The sequence below is a fragment of the Monodon monoceros genome, unplaced genomic scaffold (assembly GCF_005190385.1).
Source record: "Monodon monoceros isolate NGI ecotype Baffin Bay Population unplaced genomic scaffold, NGI_Narwhal_1 Super_Scaffold_12, whole genome shotgun sequence".
In the NCBI taxonomy this organism is placed as follows: domain Eukaryota; kingdom Metazoa; phylum Chordata; class Mammalia; order Artiodactyla; family Monodontidae; genus Monodon; species Monodon monoceros.
In genome coordinates, this window is record NW_021703768.1 from 143,799,158 (window position 1) to 143,823,249 (window position 24,092).

Genomic DNA, 24,092 nt, shown 5'->3' on the forward strand with positions numbered 1-24,092 from the left:
TCCCTTGGAGGCTCCATCTAGAGGATGCACACTTCTGGCTGGGATGAATTCATCTTGAAGAGTAATCCCTGCTGCAGAAGAGGGGAGACAGTTGTATTAATTTGTGCCTCTGCAATCTCATCTTCATTGGGGGAAAGAGAGTATTTGTTACTGGAACCACTAATGGAGCAGTTTGCCAGCAATTTTCCCATTTCAAACAACATCTCAGCTGCTAATGTGGAATGGTTTGTCAGGCCTACCCATAACACAGACAAATCACTCTCCAGGCCGAAGGAAGGGGGTGAGGGGGGTGGAGAAAGAGGAAGCGTGGGTGAGAGGAGAGAGGGAGCATCAGGACAGATCATTCTTGGCTGCCAGATGAATCGAGTCTACAAATGAGGCTGCCACGGTCTATTAAGAGAGCCTCTTTGGGGCCGGAGGGGCCGGGGAGTGTGCTCTGTCAAGCACGTGGGCATAGGCTGGCTGGACAGCGGCCTGGTTGGCCTGTGTTGAGCCAAAAAAGCATGCCACAAGGTCGCAGAGGCTGCGGGCTCCTGGATATAGCCACCCACAGAGGCAGCAGACCCGGGCAGGCTGCCTTGACTGAGAAGTTCCAAGGACATTCTCATTTTCCAGCTGAGCAGAGTTCAGGGATTTCTCAGCCAAGGCAGCAGCTCTGTGAACCTCTGGGGCTGCCAGTCGGGTGGCAAATGCTCTCCAGGAATCCTGGGGTTCACCTGCCATTTTGGCAGGAGGATTGCGGCTGGAGGATGCCTCTGGAGAGAGCCACTGTCTGTAACGATGGCAATCCCCTCAGTTTCTGCACTGCTCCCAGCTGCAGGCCAAGAGCCCAAGCTCGTCAGGTCAGCTGGCTGACCGTGCAGTTCATAACGAATAACGTCCACTTTAGCAATGGGTGCAAGAGCTAAGGGAAGGATGAAACAGTGAGTAGGATGTGATACCTATCCCCAAGGAGTTTAATAATCTGGTGATAGAGACCAGCCCAAGACGGTCCATCACAGAACCAGATTTTATTGCTAACATAACAAGAAGTGTTGTCCTTTATGGAATCGAGTTGGTTTAGGTCTATTGTCTCTGTGAATCCTTACACTTCTGAGGCAAGCTGTGTTGGCCCTACTTTGTGGACGAGGAAAATAAAACCTACATGGATCAAAGAGCCTATCCGAAGTGCCAGAGCTAATAAGTGGCGGAAGTGGCATCTTTCTCCTTCCGTCCATTGGATGCACTGCCTTCTCTATTTTTTGAAAACAGAGAAAGTGAAGTCCATATACTAAAATAGCTTTCCCAAAGTCCCAGAAAAGTTTAAGGGGTGAAGACCCCAGTACTCATTCTGAGACATCATGCAGTCTCTGCAGAAGTAGGTATGTTGTAAAAAGGCTGTAGGAGTTGAGGGAAGATGGAATATAGATGCATGTGTGTGTATATATATATACACACACACACACATATATATAACAATATATGTACAAAATATGCAAATAGAGTGCAAAGGTGTGGCTTTGAACAAAGAACAAAGAATTCCCATCTTAGCCTGTTAACCCTGGCAGGGACGTTGCTGTGTATCCGGTACGCTCTACCCTTGCACACTCTGGGGATGGTCTTTATTTCTGCAGTCTCTCTGCCTCTTATGCTGCTGTGGGTACCCGCTGGACATGCAACACCCTTACAGGATGCCAAGGCCAGGACATGATGTGGGTTAGCCTTGCCCCAGGGGGCATTAGAGCTTGTCAGTGTACTTCAGATGTAAAGTTAAGGCAAGGGTGAGGATAATAACAGTATCAGCTTGTACTTGTAAGTCAGGCATCAGACTAAGAGCTTTGCACCGTACATCTAAGTTAGTATTGACACCTCTCTGAGGCAGACCCTGTTTGTTATCACTACTCCCACTTTAAACATGAGAACATCGAGGCTCAGGGATGTTAAGTCACTTGTCCATATTCACAAAGCCAGGAAGAGCTACAGCAGGGACTCAAACTCAAGTTCAGCCAATTGGAAAGCCTGCAGTCTCAGTCACTGAGCTTCGCTGAATACCGTTTGCTGCGGAGGCACCTCTATTCCTTTAGTCATTGCCCACTTATACTCAGAAAACTGCTCCTCGGTCAAGGAAGGAAGTCTGGGGTGTGTGTGCACACGCACGTGTGTGGGCACACACACAGGCTCTACACAGCAGCAGCCTCTGGTGGGTTTTACATGGCTTGGAACAAGCATGCAAATATCCATACTCCCAGTGACAAAAATTCAGTGTGAAGGACAAAAAGCAGCTTTAGCATCAGCAAAAACTGTCACATTTAGGGATGTGTCTGAAGCCAGCGACTGTCTTTGGTCTCTCTTAACTGGCACATGTGTCTTTCTTTGGCAAACATTCTTCAGGCTGCAAACTGATTTAACAGAACTAGCATAAAAACAAACATACAAATCAAACATCTGAGCGTCTTCCGGCACTGGCAGAAACAATGCGAACATCTGATGGGGGTTTCAGCCATTTGCGTTCTGTATTGATTTGCCCTAGTTCCTCAGTGCTTCCTTAATGATCTGTCATTCGCAAACACGCGACTGAACACAATATATTTCTAGCAATACATAAGTCAACGTGATGCCAGAGGGACTGGCAGGGGCATAGCTAGTGCAGGGCCATGGCAGCAAGTCACCTGATAAAGAGTTTCTGGAGCTGGATTCGAATATTGGTTGCAATAATGGTGGACGTCTACCATTTATTGAGGGCTTTCTATATATCAGACACCGTGCTCTTCACACACTGGCTCATTTTATTCCTTCAACAATACTACAAAGCAAGTAGTATCACTAATACAATAACAACAGAGCTGAGGCATGTGGGCATATGTGACATGAGTCATTCCTAACCAGCTTTGCAGAGCACCTGGCATTGCTTACAGAAAACAGAGGTGCAGACACAGAGCCAGATTTGCTCTTCTTATTATATGCATATTCCCAGATGCCTCCAGCAGACAAATCTTTGTCGTCAACTTAGAAAAAAATGAGAACTTGAGACTAAAGCATTCTATCATGTCACATATGTGACATGTGCACAAGCTTTTTCCTTTTAGATTCCACTTAGGAGCTTTCAAACGTTGTGCTAACTTTCTATGCAGTTAGGTTATATTATTTAGTCTTCATGGAGAATCTCTAGTAGGGACGATGAGCCCCATTTTGCAAAGATGGGAACTAAGTGAAACATGAGATGTTAAGAAAGGTACCCAAAGAGGCAGAACCGGGATCCAAACCCAGGACTATCTACCACAAGGCTCTGTTCTTAATTATTCTGCTACCTGATCAGCTTCACCTTTATCCCACCTGCCCCCAACCCACCCCATCCCCCCTCCTTCCACATGGCAGCCCCCCAGAAACCTCGTGTCCTCAGAAGAAGATGTGGTATGTATATACAATGGAATATTACTCAGCCATAAAAAAGAACAAAATAATGCCATTTGCAGCAATGTGGTTGCAGCTAGAGATTATCACACTAAGTGAAATAAGTCAGAAAGAGAAAGACAAATACCATGTGATATCACTTACATGTGGAACCTAAAATATGGCACACGTGAACCTATCTACAGGTCAGAAACAGACTCACAGACATACAGAACGGACTTGTGGTTGCCAAGGGAGAGGTGGGGAGGGAGAGAGATGGACTGGGAATTTGGGGTCGGTAAATGCAAACTATTACATTTAGAATGGATAAACAACAAGGTCCTACTGTAAAGCACAGGGAACTACATTCAATATCCTGGGATAAACCATAATGGAAAAGAATATAAAAAAAGAACGTATATATGTGTAAAACTGAGTCACTTTGCTGTACAGCAGAAATTAACACAATATTGTAAGTCAACTATACTTCAATTTTTTTAAAAAAGGAAAAGAATCCCGGATGTTGATGATTTCCAGAGCCCTCCGGCCCTTTTGCTCTGCTGGCTGCTTTTTTTTTAAACTTTTCTCTCTTTTTAAAAATGTCCCTGGTGACCAGTATGATGCGGGCATATTTGCTTTGTTTAGCAGATAAACCATTGTTTATCTCCCCACCCCAGATAAACAATGGGGTTGAAGTGAGGCTAGGTGGAAAATGGGGCTACCTTTTCCCCTAGATGCTTCTGATTTATGATTTGACGTTTAAGTCCATCCACAACCTTTCTCTGGCAACTAAATTTACCTGTTATAGCCAAGGGCATGAGACTCGGGATGACACTATGTGGAGGTATAGAGCAAAAATGGAAGAAGATGGGACAGAGATGAAGATGAGGTTCTAGGTACAGATGGCCCCTCTCGAGCCCTGAGGCCAGGAGGGCGGAACGAAGACCACAGAACAGAAGAACGTGTGGGCCTCTGGCTCTTCCCAGAATCTATCCCTGCTGGAGGCTGGATCGGGTTCAGAGAAACGACACGGAGCAGCAAGAACAGTGCTGTTGGTGGGAGCTCAGTTTTGAGGAAAATCTGCAGTGAACTGTCTCACTGTGGGTTCTCTGGAAGAAAGCTGTTTTTAGAGGAATTGGCTCTGCTATTCAGGGAGACCAGTGCACACTTCTCTGAGCTGCTTTGGCTTTGAAAAAAATCTAAAAGAGTCTGCCAGATTGCTTTGCATGAGAGATAGACCTTCCTTCCCCTGAATGTTGGGGTGTGCAGAACCCCTCCCAAGGTTCAACAGCATCACTACCAGCTAAGGATTGCACATATAGGGAACAGAGAACCAGATGTGGTGCAAAGCGACGCTAAAGAGAAGGAGAAATCTGGGTTATATAGGTGGCTATGGACATGAGGTGGAATTCTTGATGGTAAAAAGAGAAGTCATGTTCAGATGTCTTTGGGATGATAAATCAGACACTTCCTGTGCATCTTGGGGTGCATACTACAGTTTCTACTCTCTGCTCCCTCTTTCTCATCTTTCAACCTCCCCCACCTGCTGGTCTTCTCTCATTGATAAGAGGATGAATTTTAACTGCTCAAAAGACTTGTAGGGGCTTCCCTGGTGGCGCAGTGGTTAAGGGTTCGCCTGCCGATGCAGGGGACACGGGTTCGTGCCCCGGTCCGGGAAGATCCCACATGCCGCGGAGCGGCTGGGACCGTGAGCCATGGCCGCTGAGCCTGCGCGTCCGGAGCCTGTGCTCCGCAACGGGAGAGGCCACAGCAGTGAGATGCCCGCGTACCGAAAAAAAAAAAAAAAAAAAAAAAGACTTTTAGGCCATCACACAGATCCCCAGGCACGAGCTTCGTTGCCTTAAGGAACAAACAGGTTTCCTCTGCAAAGGTCTCTCTTACATGTCACCTCTCCCAGTATATAACCAGAGAATCTTGCCTCATCTGCTTTAACGCCTCAGCTTTATTTTATCACAGAGGAGAATGAGGCAAACACAGCAAGAGAAGTTCTAGGCAATCTGTCTGGTGGGTCGTGTGTGCCCGGTCAGCAGGGGCAGCCTTATTTCCATGTCTGCATACATTTGCATGAACATGAGCTATTGCCAGGCTCAATTCACAATGCAAGCGTCTAGCCTAATTCTTGAACCTGTTCTCTCAACCGTAATCTTCAAAGAACTGACGGAGCTTTATGGAGGGATCTTACGCAGGTAGCTTCAGCTCCCGTGATGTGGTTTCCAACCTTTCTCACCACGCCTAATGTAAAAGTGGTGGTAGTAGTAGCCGCAGTTGTAGTAAAATAATACCAGTCACTGCTAACATAGTATATCCTACGTGCCAGACCCACTACTAAGCAGATGACAGCACATATTCATTTCACTTTCACACAAACCATTGAGACGGTACCACTAGCCTCTGAATTTTTCAGTTGAGTAAACCAAGGCTCAGAAACGTTATTTGCCAATGGCTGAAAGGCAGGGCAGAGCTAAAAGGTGGGTCTGCCTGAATTCACGGTCTACACTCTTAAGACCGTGCTTGTTGTTTGTGGCTGCTTATTTTTAGAAGTACTCTAGCTAGGTTGGCCATTCCCAGACTTCTAGATTTCATAGGCTAGGTGGTTACAGACCTCTTATTTTGTCAATTAAGGCAATCTCTGTCTGTCTATTATACATAACATTTATATATAGACTTATATTTATAATTATATAATAATAATTACACATATGATTAAACACATATTTATATTACACACACATACTCATCCTTCAGTGGCCATCATTTTATAAAATGAAGAGTATTTTTAACAACAATGATAACAGAGTAAGGAAGTCTAGAAATTTAAAATAAAGGACACTTCTTGAAATGGAATATTTTTGCTCAATGCAAAAATATCACATTGTTCTTGTTATTCTTTTTTTTTTTTTTTTGCGGTACGCGGGCCTCTCACTGCTGTGGCCTCTCCCGTTGCGGAGCACAGGCTCCGGACGCGCAGGCTCAGTGGCCATGGCTCACGGTCCCAGCCGCTCCGCGGCATGTGGGATCCTCCCGGACCAGGGCACGAACCCGTGTCCCCTGCATCGGCAGGCGAACTCTCAACCCCTGCGCAACCAGGGAAGCCCTGTTCTTGTTATTCTTACTTGACCTCATTTAAGGAAAAACTCAGTAATAATCAGACAGCCTTTCAGAAATAACTAGTCTAGCTTAACGTTCCTTTTAAAATTCAATGTCCAGGTGTGAGCCCAATGGCCCAGGTATGGTCTGGCCTCCATGGGTCGCATCTCCAGTGGGGACGTCTGTAATTTCTCTCCCCCAGACACCTGAGCTGTGTGCCCGTGAGGCCCAGGCTGGAGGTATAGGGATGTAGAGTGGGAGAGGCGGGTGGGCAGGCCCGAGCTCCTGAATCAGGGCAGGCGTGGGGACGGCTGTGGTCTGAGACCTGGTCAGCGGAAGGTCTGTGGTTGCCAAAGAGAAAAGATAAAAACTGGCAGATGGAAGGGGAAAGGAACAAGGCGGGGCAGAGAAAGAAAGCAAGGTGCTATGGGAATCTGAAATGAGATGAATGTTGGCAGGAATTCTGTCTTGACACCCTTGTTGGGAGGCCCAGAGTCCTACCCTGGCATGGATAGAGGGGATGGCTCTTGTAATGAGGAGCACAGGGTTAAATGGGCAGAGAAAGAGACTGGGCTGGGGAGGAGGGTGGGAAGACTGTGGGTGCAGAGAGGGAAAGAAGAGGGGGGTGGATCAAGGGAGGGAGAAAAAGAGATGGGGGAACGGTACAGAAAAGGCAGAGAGGAGGGACAGGTGTAGGGTGAAATGGGGGACGAAGGGCAGGGGGTGGGGATGGGTGGGACAGGTGTGAGGTCTAAGTGAAGTCCCAGGAAGGAAGGGCTCTCCAAGGCTAGAGCAAGGGACCACAAAGAGTGAAGGCGAGTCACAGTAAAGCGCAAAGGGAATTCACTGTTGGTTTTTGCTAAAAGAAGACTGACGGCTGAGTGAAGGTGGAGGAAGGTACAGAAGATGTGGATTTCAGGGCCAAAAGAACACACGTGGCTGGCTAGCTGCTGCCTGTGGGAAGGGTGTGGAGGCATGCGTTGTGTCCACTGGGGCTGGGGAAGAATGTTTGAAAGGGAATCAGAGAAAAGCTGACAAAGCAACTGAAGAAAGAAGAAACAAAGGCTCCCCTGTTGTAAGTTATATGCTTCTTCTCATCTCAATCAGGGTGAAACCAAAGTCATTAAAATGATCCGGCCCCTCATTACCCCTCTGACCTCATTCCCTGACACTCTTCCTTGTGTTTTCTCCATTCCAGCCACTCTGGCCTTCTGGTATACCAGGCACAGTCCTACCTCAGGGCCTTTGTGCATGCTGTCCCCTCTATTTGCAATACTCCCCTCCAGATAGCCACTTGCTTTTTCTCTCACTCACTTCTTTATTTTTCTCCACCGAACCTACCATCTTCTAACATAATATCTAATTCACTTTGTTCTGTTTATTGTTTGTTGCACTGTTCCCTCAACTAGAATGCAAGCACCATAAAGGCAGAAATTTGGTCTGTTTTGTTCACTGCTGCTCCCTAAGCACAGAACAATGATTGGACCACAGTGGGCTCACAATAGATGTTTGTTGAATGAATGCATGAATGAATGAAAGGGTCAAGGTCATCTATTGGAATGCATTGGGAACAGAAGGGCATGCATAAGAGGAGAAAGAGGAAGGGGGGAGGGGAAAAGGGAGGAGGAGGAAGGAGAGGAGGGGGAGGGGGAGGGAGAGTAGGGAGAGGAGACGATGCAGCAGAGAGGTGAGGGAAATGTATACAATATCTTTTATTTGGAGGGATTTTATCTAATGATGTTTCTAGTTGGGGGGGTTCCATCTAATCATGTGTTTAATAAAGCCATCTAAAGATGAAGGTAGAAATGAAAACAGTTATTGTCATGTAAAGAGTGACCTTCAGGTCAATGTTCACTGACCCTCTACTCAATCCAGAATGAGACACTGGCCATTTTCTAACATATGAGAGAAGAGTGGACAAGATTAAGCTACGGGGACAAACAAATTTTACTGGAGTTTTGGATACCTGTGCACACACATAGACACACACAATCTTGTCTCATTACCTAAAGCTCTAATCTAGACGACAAAAATCTGATTTGAAATGATTAAGAGCTCAGTCTCTTGCTCAGTAATAGTAGCTGTGAAATCAGTTCATTATTTCTATACTTTCCTCCTCCACCACCATTTTATAGAAGGCTTGCCCTTCTGTCAAGGGCTATATTAAGTGCTTTACATGTGGTATTTCATTTAGTTTTCACAATGACCCGTTCAGTAATACTATAATTATCACATTACTATAAACGAGAATACTAGAGACGAGGGAGAGCAATTGTTTTGCCCATAATCACAAACAGCTAGTACATGGTAGAGCCAGGATATAATCCCGGGGTGACTCTAGGGCAGGGACTGGCCAACCTTTACTGCAAAGGGCCAGACAGAAGATATATTAGGCTTGGTGGGCTGTAAGTTCCTTTGTCACAACTATTCAGTAATGCCCTACAAGAACAGCCATAGGCAATACATAAATGAATGGGTGTGGCTGTGTTCCAATAAAACTTTATTTACAAAAATAGGTGGTGGACATACTTGGCCCATGGGCTGTCATTTGCTGACTGTGCTCTAGAATCTATGCTCTTGACCCCTGAGCCATCATACCTGGGAAAGCCTGGAAAGAGAGCAAAGAGATTGCTGAGTGCTTTCAACAGTCAGCTCTAACAGCCCAGCATGCCACCAGCCTGTATGGGACTGGTTGAGACCAAGAGGCGAACTCGCCAGGGACAGAGGGCGGCAGACAGGCACTTACATTTCAACGATGCCCTCTGGCAAGTTGGCGGGGATCTCCATCAAGCCCTTCCCTCGACAGTCCACGATGTTATTACTGCAAGTGCAGGCTGAAGGGCAGGAGATGGAGTTGGCATTGCAGGATGGAGGCTCTGAGTGCGGGCCTGTGGGATCAGAACACAGTGGTCAATTCATGTCAGTGTCAGCAACCGCCTGGGCTTTTGTGTCCCTTAACCAGCTTCCCAAGGAGGCAGCGTTACCTGATCAGCTACCTGAAAAATCATCACCAGCTAACATCGGCCCTCAGCTGGGAGACACAGCTGCCGCTGGCTAAACATTCAGCCAAGAGGAGAGAGTCTACCCGTGACCTGACCATTTCTAGATTGTTCCACTTGCTCTGTCATCCCCTCATCCTTAGTCTTTCAGAGACAGAGTTGCTCTCAGAATCAATCACACATGAAGATATGCCACTGGTATGCAAAGAGCATACACTGGGACTACTTTTTCAGGGAGTCCAATGTCTGAATGACATTCCAGGGTTTTGGGCTTTTATCTGGGGCTTGGATACCACATGTAGACACACCTTCATTTCTTTCTCAAGTGGCTGGAAATCACTATCAAAACCAAGTGGGAAGAGAAAAGGTGACAGAATTTCCTCACTTGGGGCACTGATGTTGCCCAAGTGTCAACAGAGCCATCAACAGCGACATCCAAGGCCTTTTCAAACAGCATTTATGTCCAAAGAACATGCAGATAAAACTTATCTCATTAGAAAAAAAGTGAATAAGTTACTACATATTTTGGAATCTTAGTTTTTGTTTGTTTGTTTGTTTTTGTTTTTTTGCGGTACGCGGGCCTCTCACTGCTGTGGCCTCTCCCGTTGCGGAGCCCAGGCTCCAGACGTGCAGGCTCAGCGGCCATGGCTCACGGGCCCAGCTGCTCCGCGGGATGTGGGATCTTCCCGGACCGGGGCACGAACCCGTGTCCCCTGCATCGGCAGGCGGACTCTCAACCACTGTGCCACCAGGGAAGCCCGGAGTCTTAGTTTTGTTTGAGGTGAGAACCCATATGAATTTATCACAAAGTGGTAAAAAACCCAAGAAAATGGCAAGGAAGGAGCTTATTTAGAAAGCTGAATGAAGATAAACATATTAGCAAACTAACTCAAGATTCAAAGAGTCATAAGAATCTTAATCCCTTTCTCTGGTGGTCACACCAAATTGCTAACAGAAGTAAATTCAAACATCTTAAAGACACTGTATAACAGCTATGACTGTTTCTTCAAAGTAAGGTAAGAATCGCAAACCTGTGGTTAGTCTTTCAACTGTGGACACTGTGGTCCAAAAGGTAAACTCAACCCAATGGCCTTCTCAGGACCTTATCCCATTCCTGGGGATCCAGCTAGCAGGGATGATTTCAATGTCTTTCCAGATCCACCTCCCTGAGCAAAGGGCCATGGGCTGAGACCAAACTCAGGCTAACTCTGCAAACATCCTCACTGCTCAGACATGGACCGTCTGGCTGGGGACTCTTGGAGAGAGATTAAATGTGAAGCATGGAAAATATCTGTAGGCAAAGATGATTTTGGTTTGGCCCCTGGAGAGGCTGAGGCTGGGAAGCCAGAGCGAGTCTAGCTACAGTGGTAGAATCAGAGGACTGATCGGGCCTGGGGCAAGTCCTCGTTTGGACAGTGAGTGAGCCTTAAAGCAGAGGTTCCCCTCTCCACGTTCAACAGTCCCTGTACTTGGGGGTGGTCCTTCTGCAAGACTCAAATCGATGCCTATGGCTTAATTTGGAACATTTACTTTGCCAGAAAGTGCAACCCAGTGACCAAAGATTCTTACTTCCCTTGGCCTCACTTTCTCACACACACACACACACACACACACACACACACACACACACACACACAATTTAAAAACATCCTCTTAAGTGGAACATTCGAGCAAATATTCTTGTCTAGGGTACAAGGACTTCAAACTCTCCAGTGTCACACTAGTGGATCTAACAGAGACCATGGAAAATGCCAGAGAGATGACAACTTACATTAAAATTCCTAAGTGGAACATTCTCTGAGAGAGAGGTGATGCTGGCTTTGTTCCAAACTGGGCAAGTTTTTACATTTCTGAGAAAATGACAACCCCAGAGAGCCAGCCTGTAAGAACCTCAGATCAGGAATGAGACTGTTGTGGCCAAGAGTGTGGGCTCTGGAGTCCCACTGGCTCAATTTGAACCCTGGTTCTATCCTGTCATCCTTATGTCCCCGTGCCTCAGTTTTCCCTACCTGTAAAATGGGGAAAACGACAATACTTACTTCATAGCATGGCTTTATTGCTAAGGCAAAGGAAATTAATGCATGTAAAATATCAATATTTAGAAGGGGCATTGGCAAAGAGTTAGCGCTTAGTCGTGTTATTTGTTATTGTTTTTGTTGTTATTATTATTATCATTATTTTTTGGCTGCACCATGCGGAACACGGAACTTCCCAGACCAGGGATCGAACCCTCGCCCCCTGTGGTGGAAGCATGGAGCCTTAACCACTGGACCACCAGGGAAGTCCTGTTGTTGTTATTATTAATAATGGGTCTGGCTCTGCCACGAATTGTCTACAAGACCTCAGGCAAGTCACAGTACCCCTGCCCCCGAGTTTTACTGCTGCCATCTTGGTGAAGTTTGGACTGCGTGACTTCTGAAGTCCTTTCTGGGTCTAGAGATCGACTGCTGTTCTTCAGAAAAATGGAAGCAGAAGGATCAGAAGGCACCTAAAAGCTTTCCCTCCTCTGCTGCATCTCTTTGCAGGTGGCAAAGAGGATCTACAGTGGGCAGGGCTCGCGTCCCCTCACCTGCATCCTCCCAAGGAGGCTGGGAGCGCCAGGACTGCAGGCGTCAGGGCTTTTGAAGTGTAGATGGTGCTCCCCAAAGAAAACTGCCATGCCTGGCCCTGAATATCAAGGGGCTCCGGTGCCTGACCAGCCAGGGAGACACGCCACATCCCGCACCTTACTGGATGGGAAGCATCAGGGGCTCCCTGAGCCTGAGCACTTGTCTTTCCATCCACTGAGGCACAGGGTATCAGAAGGCCATCCCTCTTTTGATCTGCCAAAATATTACTTAATGGGGTGTGTCAGAAAAGAGCGGAAGAAAGGCATTATGTTTTAGGGCTCACACGGGCAACAGAAAGTTCTGAAATGGAGTTTCTTCAAAGGTACCCCTTCTGACTTCTGTGCTGAAATGAATTCTGTTTCAACCAGACCCAGGCTGCAGCCTTGAGTCCCTCTGGGAACGAGCTGTGTCTTTCACAGGGTGGCTCTGATTTGGAAGAAAGGGTGTGCTACATTGCAAAGGATGTTGTCAAGGCCAAATAGGATTTGAAAAGCTTCCTTAACCAGGTCACTAACGACACCTTTTATTACGCAGAGAGAAACAACAGTAATTATAGTCTCTGTCAGCATCCCGGGCTGGCAGCTCCCCAGCTAGGTATTCACACATGGCAAGGATGCTACCCTCTGGTTGAAACAAAACACTTCAGGTTTAAGCCGGGGTTGAAAGATGAGTTTGTTTTCCCTGGCAACATTCCCCCTTAATCAATGCTGGAGGAACCAAGCCTATTTCCCTCTGGGTCTCTGAGTCCTGTGTGGTGGGAGTCCTTCCCCTTTGCTTTCTGTCTCTGGACAGAGTGAGACTAGCATATAAGTTCTACAAGGTCAGTGACCTTTTCTGTCTTATTCACTATTATATTCTCAGTGCCTAAAAGAGGGCCTGGCACAAAACACTCAATAAACACACCTTGGGTGAGTGAGAGGATGAATACATGAATGAAATTGCCCCAGAAGCCTTAGAGACATGGGGACTGAATGCCACCAAGCTACGGAGGTGAACGATTCTTCTGGTAGGACCGTGAGGGGAGGTGCCCTGAGTTCTGAGTGCCCTGGGCACTGGTCCATAGCATCAGCCTCAGAGTGGGGAAACGGAGTGGAAATGGGTAGACAGGACTCTCATGACTGAAGCTCAGGTCTTTCTATCACAGCAAAGGCCATCTGTCCTGTCCCCTGAGGCCCCCTCTGAGCCTAGCTCACCTGCACAGGTCAGGTGTCCTAGGTCCTCTGTCGACCTCTGTCAGCAAATCCATCCCTCCCAGCCTTTCCTGTCCACACACATTGAGGCTAAAGAGAGTGACGCAGGAGACAGTAGATTTCCAAGGGGGACAAAGCGAGGAAACACCTACCTTTCTACCCAGAAAATTCTATGACTACAAGCTAGGAAGAAGAGAGGAACGCGAGCAGAGTTTTTATACTGGGGTAGAAGGAGTCTCTGCGCCTCCTTGATGGAAAGGGTCTCTCTAGGTGTGTGCCTACCTGCATGCACGTGTGTGTCCCTGTTGTATAATGCGTTCTCAGGGGGGCTAGGTATCCTCATGGTCCTCGAGGGAGCCTGCCGGCTGGTACCACTGCCTCTTCTCCCTGGCACAGCAAGGGCCTTAAATCAGAGCGCATTGATGAACCAGCAAGCAGACCCCCTGTCATGTACTTTCTAAGACGTTCTCTTATAAACTTAGGAGTGCATGTGGGCTTGTTCTTCCTTTCTTCATTTTAAAATAAGTGCCCAGGGGCTTCCCTGGTGGTGCAGTGGTTGAGAGTCCGCCTGCCGATGCAGGGGACACGGGTTCGTGCCCCGGTCCGGGAAGATCCCACATGCCGCGGAGCGGCTGGGCCCGTGAGCCATGGCCGCTGAGCCTGCGCGTCCAGAGCCTGTGCTCCGCAACGGGAGAGGCCACAACAGTGAGAGGCCCACGTACCGCAAAAAAAATAAAATAAAATAAAACAAGTGCCCAAGTTCTCTGCTCTCAGAACTCTTCCATTCCCAGTGCTAAAATGCTACTGCCCTGGGGTGGAAGGATGTCCTGATCAGAGTAGGGAGATGGGGATGTGGGCCGAGTACCTGTCTCTCTTCTGGGGGCCCATCTCACCTTTCCTTAATCACTGCAGCTCTGGAATTTCAATCTGGAGCCAAAGCCACCTCTGTGCCTAAAAAGGAGGTAGCTGAGATGCCCAGCCTCCCTTCAGATGTCTCCTAAGACTCCCTGGACTGTGGCCTGATGTCTGGAGGGAGGGCAGAGCAGAGCTTGGGGGGAACGGAGGTGCTGGCCCTTCCCGCTCTTACTGGTCATCAAGGGAGCTGCTTCCCAGCCCAGGGGGCCGTCAACGAGCGAGAGGGCAGGAACGTGTTCCCAGCTAGACCTCTCACAGGGCAAGTGCCTGTGGTCACCAGCATGGACATTGTACCAATTATCCTCCCTCTGCTGACTGCACAATTCTCCCTCCGGGTCTGAGAAAGAAGAAAGATGGAGAGGTGACCGGGGATATGATGACTGCCCAGCTCTGACCCCATCTTTGTTCTTCTGCTCATTGGCAGATGGGAATGATCATCACCCTGAAAGCCAAAGGCTCTAACTTGTCTGCCCAGGTAAGTGGGGCGGAGGTCACCGAGCTCCAGACCCGGAGAGGGCCATGGAGATGGTGGGGGAAACAGAAGCCCTGAGAGAGGAGTGTACCTGCCCGTGGACACAGTCGTGGCCAATCTAATAATGACCATCATTCTCATAATAGTAGCTAACGTTTATAGGATGTTTCCTATGCACTGCATTGCGTGCTTTGTATATATCACCTCACTTGATCCTCATAAAACCCCTGTCGTAGATCCATTATTATTATTCCCATAATAGAAGGGCTCTTCTACCATCTCCTCTGCCAAAAAGACACCCACCATGCCTCTCTATTGCCATGAAGTGGAAAACCATCAAAGCCTTGGAATCTCAGGAAGCAGGAAAGGAGGCTCAGGGGTGAGACATGTATTGTGTCAGCTACCCTGGAGATGGCTGGACACTCTTGCATTAGAGCCGTTGTTTCCTTCTGTCTTTAAAGAGGACTTCACCCAGTAGAGTGTGGAGAGTTGGAAAATCAACTGGCCTCGTGAGCGCGTGGAAATAAATTAATTCCAGTATTCAAATTAAGCATCCCTGTTGGCCTCTGGTCTTTCAAAAGCCAACAACAGACTGCAACGACAATGGGACTTGAGCAATTATGATGAGAATATAAATGAACGTGATTTAAATACCAGAGGCATGATAATTTGGAGAATGGCTAAATAAACCTAATAATCTCATTCCTTCAATGTCCAATTATGGTGTTTTAATTAAAACCTCCTAAGGAAATGGGTGGCTAGTCATGGCTCACCTTAATTAACTTTATACCTAGTAACTAGTCTCAAATTAAAAAAAAAAAAAAGAAGTAGAGGGGGAAAGTTTCTTGCTTCCAAGGAGATACACCTATTTCATTTTTAATAATAACTGAGGAAGAGTTTGTTGAGAGGCTCTTAGGATCCAGCACTATCCTAGGTATTGGGGCACCGGAAAAAAATGTAAGACATGGCCCCTTATTATTAGAAGACAAGATTAATCTTCATGAAAATATATCTCACATTCAAAGGCAAAGGACAGATACATGTGAAATGGGTGGACAAACCAATGGGTTCAAAGATATTCAGAGGAAAGAGATAACTGACTCAAGAGGTCAAATATTTAGCTACTACCCTTGAGTTACAAATTGTAACTGGTAGAAACTTTCTCAGATTAAGGGATCAGAAAATTGACACACGGAAGACAAATCCTAGAGTTTAAACTCCAAAATAAGCCCTTTAGCTAAGGATGGAAAAAAATATTCAACTCGCAACTCACGTGAGCCTAATCATGGCCAAAGCAGAACCTTTTCTCCAATCTGCTGTATGAACTCATAAAGTCCACTGAGGGACCCTTCTAGTCCTAGGGCCCTAACTTCCTCTTAAAACAAGGAAAATTAACAGAGAAATCCTTTCAGCAAGAGCTAAAGGAAACCAAGCAGTCCTGTTGCATATCACAGAAAACTGTTAATAATAAATAAGAGTCTCCCACCCTTGTGAAAAATGCCCAGCTGTCTCCCCAGGAGAGGAATATAAACGCCCTCGATTGAAGGGGACTGTTGACAGAGGGGATGAATTTTGCCAGAGTGAGCCACTAGCAAATTTCTGGGTTAGCTGCGGTGATAAGGAACCAGTAGGCCGGACTTCTGGGGAGAAGAGGCTGGGCTCCAGACAGCCAGATTTAATTCAAAGGCAGATATCAGGGACTTGGGCAGGCAGGGCCCTCACAGGCTGAGAGAGATAAAGCTCTTTCCTGTCTCTGGAGTCATGCGTTGGGTGAATTTTTCGATACCGTGTAGGGGCGCAGGGAGGTTTTTCTAAGGCTGCCTCAACAGGGGCCAGTGGTGATGAATACGCATAGGGATGGTTTAATTGCTGCCCCATGCCTTTCTTTCTCCTGAGCAGACGACTTCTATTTTTAAAGAGATGTCCATGCTCCTCCTTTCTTGACTGAAGTCCTCCTCCTGCGGGTTATGGGAGGAATAGCTTGGATGAGGAGGGACCCTGGTGGTTTTGCAGCTTTAAACAAGGGCCATCAGGCCTGTCCCAAACCGCCTCATTCGGATGCCTCGCTGGGCTCTGCCGTGGGGCAGGGCCTGCACCCTCAGAAGTGGGCTGCATCTCATGGTAGGGGGGTTGGTCGGTACATGAAAATAGCCCATTTCTTTGACCTCCTGTGCGTGCACAGGCTGTCTTGCTCCACGCTGCTTCCCCTGGCATCCTTCTATCACAGCCTCACCACCTACCTTGAACAAATCATGAAAGACGTAGTACTTTTGGGAGAGGGTGCTCCTCCTGAACCCCACTAATGAGGGCGGTTGTTCATTCGTTACAGATGTTCAATTCACCAGTTCTCCCCGCCATTGTACCTGACTTACTTTTCAGAACATTGCCCTGCACAGCATCCTATTTTGGTGCCTGGGAAAAGCATCTAAAAAATTCCCCCACGCATAGGGGCCCTAATACGTCACTCCCCTAAATTCATACTACTAGTGAGAGGGTGGAGATTAACAGCATATTCATGTCTGCAGTCTGCGGATTAAATTCTCGTGTCCTTAAAAGACACCTGGCCTCGTATGAAGAAGTTACAGCCCATCACTAGCAATGGGCTTTGATTGCTATAAACAGGGGATATGATAAAGGTCCTAGTCACCTATGTAACTATTAACCCACCTGTGAGATCCAGCTTTTTCAGAGGAGGGAGACCTGGGGCAGTAACATTTCCAGGACCCAGGAGGATCAGCCTCCCGGCCCTGGGTTTTGAGTCCTGACTGCTGCTGGGTAAGCAATGTCTCGGCACTCCCTTGATGGGAAGGTGCTTTCGTGACGAAGCACCTTCGTGTTGGCATTCGTGTTGGTGCGCAGCTTTAAACTTTGTACCCACCCATAATAATGTGTTTTAACCTCCTCCCTAATTAGTTTTTCTCAATAGCTTTTGGATGACTCCTGCACTCTATAATTATTTCTTTCACTGGCACTTATGCCGATATTGTACCCTTTTCCTAATAATTACTGTAATTACAGTCACTATATTTGAGTTGGGTGTCTGTGTGATAAACGGTTTTATTATGCGTTTGATGGAAAGTGATTTCTATGTGGCGTCTATAGCAAATTGTTGAGGTACTGCTCTGAAACATGTTAAAATGTTTTTGGGTATTAAATGACTTGATAAAGTTGTAACATGACAGGAGAAAGCAGCAGAGCAGCCTTTAGAAGCCACTGGTTCCCAATTCCAGGACTGAGTTCCTGGATCCCAGGAATGCATCTTTGGGGAACTCCTCAACTGAATACTCTTTTTTTTTTTTTTTTTTTTTTTTGAGGAAATCAAGAGATTAGCTTACTTCCTTGCCACCAGAAAAGGGAAGAATGGATGGGATTGGGCAATGTCAATGAAAAGTAAAAACAAACAAGCAAACAACATTTAGGACCCAAGGCAAAGGCGACATCCTCCGGGAAACTTTTCTCAGGTCACTCAGCCACCTCCCATCCTGGAGAGATGAGCTGCCTTCAGTCATGTGCAAGCACAGCTCTGTTTTCAGTACTACATGGGCACCTGTGCTTCTATTACAGTTCGATTACCCACAGATCAAACTCTCGTGTTTGCTCAGCATTTTGTGGGCCCACTAAACTATAATAATTAAGCTCCACTCATTAGCTCTTACCAAGTGCTGTGTGTTATGCTAAGTGCTTTATATGCATTATTTCACTTAATCCTCCCACCCATCCCTGGAGTTATGGACTACGATTTTTTCTATTTTGCAGACATGCAGTAACTTACCAAAGTCACACACCATTAAGGGACAGAGCTAAGATTTCCAGCCAAGCAGGCTGACCTCATAGCCTCTATTAGCCTGACTCTCAATTTCTAGGAGCAAATGGGCGATAGGAACGGGTTTGGCCAATGCTAAAGTACCTAGTGGACCCTGAGGCTTAACAGGAAGTGATTCATGAGTTCCTTGAGCATTTTCCTTTACCAGATGGCAAGAGCTTCTTTTCTGGAACACGTGGAGGCACCTTAGAATTCTTTAAGTGACTGGCGAATGCCGGGGCAACCTGCGAGGCTCCACGCCGAGCTCTGGGGTGTGTGTTCAAGGCCAAGGTGATGTTAAGGAGAGCTCACAGGTGGGCGAGTCACAGGACAGGAGGGGAGGGGAGTGGTGGGGTCACCTCACCTGGGCACACGTACTCCTTCTTCTGCACGTCCGCCACGTTGAAGCCCCTCAGGTGCACAGGAGCCATGCAGAGAGTGAACTGGCCAATGGTCCGCCGCTGTCGCAGCCAATCCGAGAGCCAGGCCAGGTGACAGTCGCAGTACAGGTGGTTGGAGTGGAGGCGCCTGGGAGAGGGAGGGACAGAGGGAAGATGCCGTCACAGCAGGAAGTGGGGAGGGTGCCATTGTCTGCATAGAGTGGGCTGAACCTCCGTGCCCTTTGCCCAGTGTGACAGTCCTTGGGAGCCCGGGGGAGCACACTGTCCTCTGCACCGCGGAATCACCACAGGAGCCTCAACCCTGTTATTGCCAAGCCACCAATGACAGTCATCTTCTCGTGCCGCCCACATCCAATGGAGGCCTCCAGGCTTCTGAGCAATTCCCATCTTTTAATAGTAATTCCACCCTTTTCTTTCCCACTCAGGAAAGCCTCAACACATAGAAGAGGGAGGGTGACATTATTACAGCGATGATCCTGATTCAGGTCAAACTTCCAAAAGCGTGACTCAGGTGTAGCTTTCCGTACTTTAGCTAGCCCTGGTTACAGATGCTTTACAACAGCTTCTTAATCTCCACGCTCCAGTCTGTGGTGAACTGTGGCAGAGATCTGCTGTTGTCTTTTCTCTCCTTCCTTCGTTTTCTCTCTAAGTGTCCCTTTAATGGACCCCCTGTGTGTCATGCTGGTGAGCCTAAAACCAATACCGCTGTGTGTACTAGCTAGGGTAAGCAGGGAACAGAGAGAAGGGTACTTTCTGAAGGATGCACCTTCTCTTCATCCTCCTATTTAAATAAGGTGTTTACAGACTCTTGTAATCCACAGCACTTTCTCCAGAGTGCCCTTCATAGCCTTCCCAAGTTCAAGTCCACCTGGTGTATTTGCTATTCTGACTGGTTCGGTGCCTCTGAAAAGGCTTTTTATCCATCTTCAGGACTCTTGGGCTTTCTCCCTCTAGTAGCTGTGGTTCCAGATCAGCTTCTCACCCTGGAGTGAATAAGATTCCTGAGAGGGATCTTCAGGTTCCACGTCTGAGGGGAGCCTCATCTGGTTAAGTTGAATTTCCTTTCCACTGTCTGGAGGGCAACCTAAGGATACCCAGGGGATCCTAAAGGTTCTTCCCCAAGGTTTCTGCATCAGGGGTTTCCAACTTCCACAGTCCCTACAAACTTAGATCATTAGCAGTGGCGGTAGGTGAGTTTTAGTCACCACAGCTTATCATATACTTGGCTTTCTGATGCAAATTTCAACTGCCCCATTCTGTACCTGCTCATCAGTCAGCAGTATCTTGGGACTTTCAAGTACTCTGTGTCATGCCAGTTAATACTGAGTGGCAGGCCGAAGCAGTGGCTCAGGCTACATCCATGTCTGAAATGGAGACAGCTGAAGGGCTCTTGACCACACTCCACTTAGTGTAAGGTCGACATTGCTAAACACTGGCCAAGTGTAGCTCACCTGCGCTGCCTGCCAGCAGAGTCTCCCTGGCCCTGCACGGGTGCAAACCTCGGGCAGGCCAGGGCCACCAGGGACCTTGGCAGACTCAGGGTGGGGGTCCCAGATCCCATAACATCAGACTGACTAAACGAACCCATATCCCACCTAGAATGTCATTTTTTTCCGCTGAAAAATATTTGAAAAGATTTTTTACGATTTTGTTGAAACATGATTAATTTGGATGTTATAATTTTCTTTTTGTATTTCAGAGCCAATACTTAAAAGTCAAAGACAACTGCATATACCCCCGGGACCAAGATACTGCGCCTGTAATGGGCCCCAAGCAATGCTCGCCTCTGAACATCAAAGCTCAGGCCCCGATGCTGTGGAAACAAGCCTGGCTCCCTCTTAGTCTGGCACTCCAGGAAGAGGTACGACAGGTGGGAAGCGGGAGGGAAGGCAAAATCCTAACCTGGAGGGAAGGACCTCAGTTCTAAGAAGGAAGGCAAGACCTCTGTGTATTCAACAAAGATGACCACTTTGTGCCAAGGATGGAGGGGGGCCTGGTGTTGGACTTGGAGCTGGTTACTCTTTCCCAGAGAATATGAAGGGGAGGAGGGAATTCCTTTTCTGCATTGGGACTTTTTGGGAAATTGCAGCATGAGGGAAAATGATCTGTCTCCTGACCCATCAGTGAGCTGCTGAGAGACAGAGAGAGAGAGAGGGAGAGAGAGATGATTGCGCGGCCAGGAATACACCACCAGATATAAAGGCTGTCTAGGAAAAAAGTGACAGTGGGTCAGTTCTTAGTGACAAGGCAGAGCAGAGGTAGGCTGCAGTGGCATGCCCAGGTTGAGGTGCCAGAATTTTCTGTGTGCCTTTTAATGAGTTTGGCTTTTATTAGGAAAGGCAGTTACCCTCTTTGGCACTGAGGTATGGAAGCTAAGGAAACAAGGCGGATCAATGCAAACAAATTCCCATCAGTTCCAATCAGAGGTAAGAGACCAATGGAACAACAAAAATGAGGTTTAGGTAAGTCAGATCCTTACTGAGCTGATTAATTTCTGGGATAATCAAAATGTCAGCGGTTTCCCTTTTGGAAGTTTATATTAGGTTGGTTGTTCCTTAATCCCCACTGGCCAGCCCCAAGCTACCTCCTTTTTTTTTTTTTCCTTTGCGGAGCACAGGCTCCGGACACACAGGCTCAGCGGCCATGAGCTCACAGGCCCAGCCGCTCCGCGGCATGTGGGATCCTCCCGGACCGGGGCACGAACCCGTGTCTCCTGTATTGGCAGGCGGACTCGCAACCACTGCGCCACCAGGGAAGCCCAAGCTACCTCCTTTTTAAACCTTGCTACAGATGGCCCTTATCCCTTTGTCCATTTCTGTAGGAATTTCTCCTCTCGTAAGTACGACCATCGAAAAGAGGTGACCCAAACTGCGTTTGAATCCATGTGAAGGCTCTTGTCAAAAGCCCAGGACAGTGGACAGGCTCAGATCTCCCCCTCTTGGAATTTTACGCAGCAGAAGGGCTGGAGAGCCGAGCTGGGCAGAGTCTTTCAAGCTGCCTTTTACATCATGTTCCGTAGATCAAATTGAGCAATGTTATCCCAAATACGAACGTTAAAAGAAAAAGAATCTTGATGATCTTGAAACTTGAGCCCAGACACTGCCAGAAGTATTTCTAGTTTTCTTGAGTGAGAAGAGACATTATCTTAATTACTTTCAATAACTTTTGTGATGGCAATGACACAAGGAGGGTGGCCTCCAGTGGCCTTTCAGCCATGTGGAAGCTCCGGTCTCCCCTTCCTCAGCTCACCTGATGCTCTTCTGCTTTTGTTCCTACTGAATGGGACAAGCTCGGGTTCTGATGTCATAGTGCCAGAATCTGACATAGGCTCTGTGCTTTTCGACTTTGACCTTGGGCAGCAATCTAATCCTGGGCCTCAGTGTTATCATCTATAAAATGGGGATATTAATGGTGCCTCCTTGCTTGGGCCATTGTGAGGATTGAAATGATTCATGGAAAATGCTAAGCGCAAGGCCTAGGACACCGTGAACTACCGAAGAAATGTTTGCTCTTATTATTTTTACTGTGAGGAGACTAGCTCCAGACTTCAGGCTCTTCCCAACCCAAGGCCCTGCCTGTACAAGGCTGTCATTTCTTAGCCACCAAAGCATCAAGGCGGCTGGGTGGTTCCTGTCAGTTGTTCTGTGGTCTTTTGCAGACAGAAACACCATATTTCATGTTGGCGAAACCACTTTTACAGAAGATAAGGTGAATGAATACAAATGCCAATTTGTAAAAGGTGCCTTTTAGCCACAGATGCTAAATTAAATTTCCAGCAAATCCTTTTAGAGAGGGTCAGCATTCATTTTCTATAAAATGTGGCTTTCTGAATTCAATATAAAAGCTTTCCTTCAGAAATCCCATTTACGACTTCCTTCCTCTCTCCTCTTCCCCCCTTTCTCCACCACCAGCGCTCCCCCCTCACCACCGCACTTTAATTACAGTGAAGGGGGATTAGTCAGCTCAAGTCTCTGGGGAATTCTCTACAGAGCCATCTCTGAAATTAAACTAAAGAGAAAATGGCAGCAGGCAGGGAGCAAAGAGAACAGACGAGATTGATGGATTGATCTGAACTCATCAGATGAGTGCTCAGGACCACAGGGAAGTGTGACAGCAGAAACAAGGAGAAAAAACTCTCCTACCCTCTTCCCCCACCCTTACAACAACCCAACAAAGATCCAGGCCTCACCATCTTCCCTGCCTCCCGTGGACCCCTCCCTGCTCTCTTATTGATGCTTTTCAACTGAAAATAACAGGAGGGGAGGTAGAAATCACAAAGCAGCCGCCCACAGGAGCTGGACTGCTGGTTGCGCAGGTGAGAGCCGTACTTCTTCTATTCAACCCACTCGCCTGGGGAGATGCGGGCCCAGCACCCTGAGGACCCAGTGATTTCTCCTGCACCATTCCCTTTAATCAATCAATCAATCTATCTATCTATCTATCTACCTAGGCAGCACCATGCAGCATGTAGGATGTGGGATCTTAGTTCCCCGACCTGGGATCGAACCCGTGCCCCCTGCATTGGGAGTGTGGAGTTTTAACCACTGGACTGCCTGGGAAGTCCCACCACCCTCTTCTAAAAGGAAAGGAAGAAGATAGATTTTCTTGGCTGAATTCTGCTACTCCATGAGGGATCAGAGGAAGAAATGGGCACAATGATGGAAGCTGAGCTTGGGTCCTCCTTCTATATAATAACTAGTATTTGTTGTGTGGACACCATGACCAGGCACTTTACATGTTAGTACATGTCATTTCCACCATAACTTTGAGGCAAGCACTTATGAATTCACTATCTATGAAGAACAGAGAGATGAAGCAACTTGCCCAGAGTAAGTGGCGGAGCTCGTATTTAACCTCAGGTCTGTCTGACTCCCAACTCTGTGTCCCTCTGAGGGTTCTCTGTATCATCTCCTCATCAATTGCTTCATTGATCTTTGCTTCATTCTTACCTGAGATAAGGTCACCTTCTCACTAATGCAGGGGTCTCAAACCTTATAAGTATTGAGATCTCCTGGAGGGCTTGTTAGAAACAGATGGCTGGGTCCACCCCCGAGATTCTGATTCCATGGGTCTGAGGTGGGACCTGCAATTTTGCTTTTCAACAAGTTCCAGGTGATGCTGACACTACTGGTCTAGGGACCCCCACTTTGGGAACCACTGCTCTAAGGATTTTCACATCTGCTTGGATGCAATGTTGCTCAGGGGCCATAGGGAAGCTGGTTGCTTG

At 47.4% G+C, this 24,092-nt stretch overlaps 1 protein-coding gene across 2 annotated transcripts in view; it reads right to left on the reverse strand.

Moving 5' to 3' along the window:
- SLIT3 (slit guidance ligand 3) overlaps positions 1 to 24,092 on the reverse strand; it is a 620,113-nt gene that overhangs the window by 134,633 nt on the left and 461,388 nt on the right. For both annotated transcript variants that reach the window (XM_029218173.1, XM_029218174.1), the window contains 2 exons: positions 18,829 to 18,992; positions 9,224 to 9,365 (listed from right to left, as the gene is read on the reverse strand). In XM_029218173.1, the coding sequence (XP_029074006.1) occupies positions 9,224 to 9,365; positions 18,829 to 18,992 (306 nt within the window). The remainder of the gene's footprint in view (positions 1 to 9,223; positions 9,366 to 18,828; positions 18,993 to 24,092) is intronic.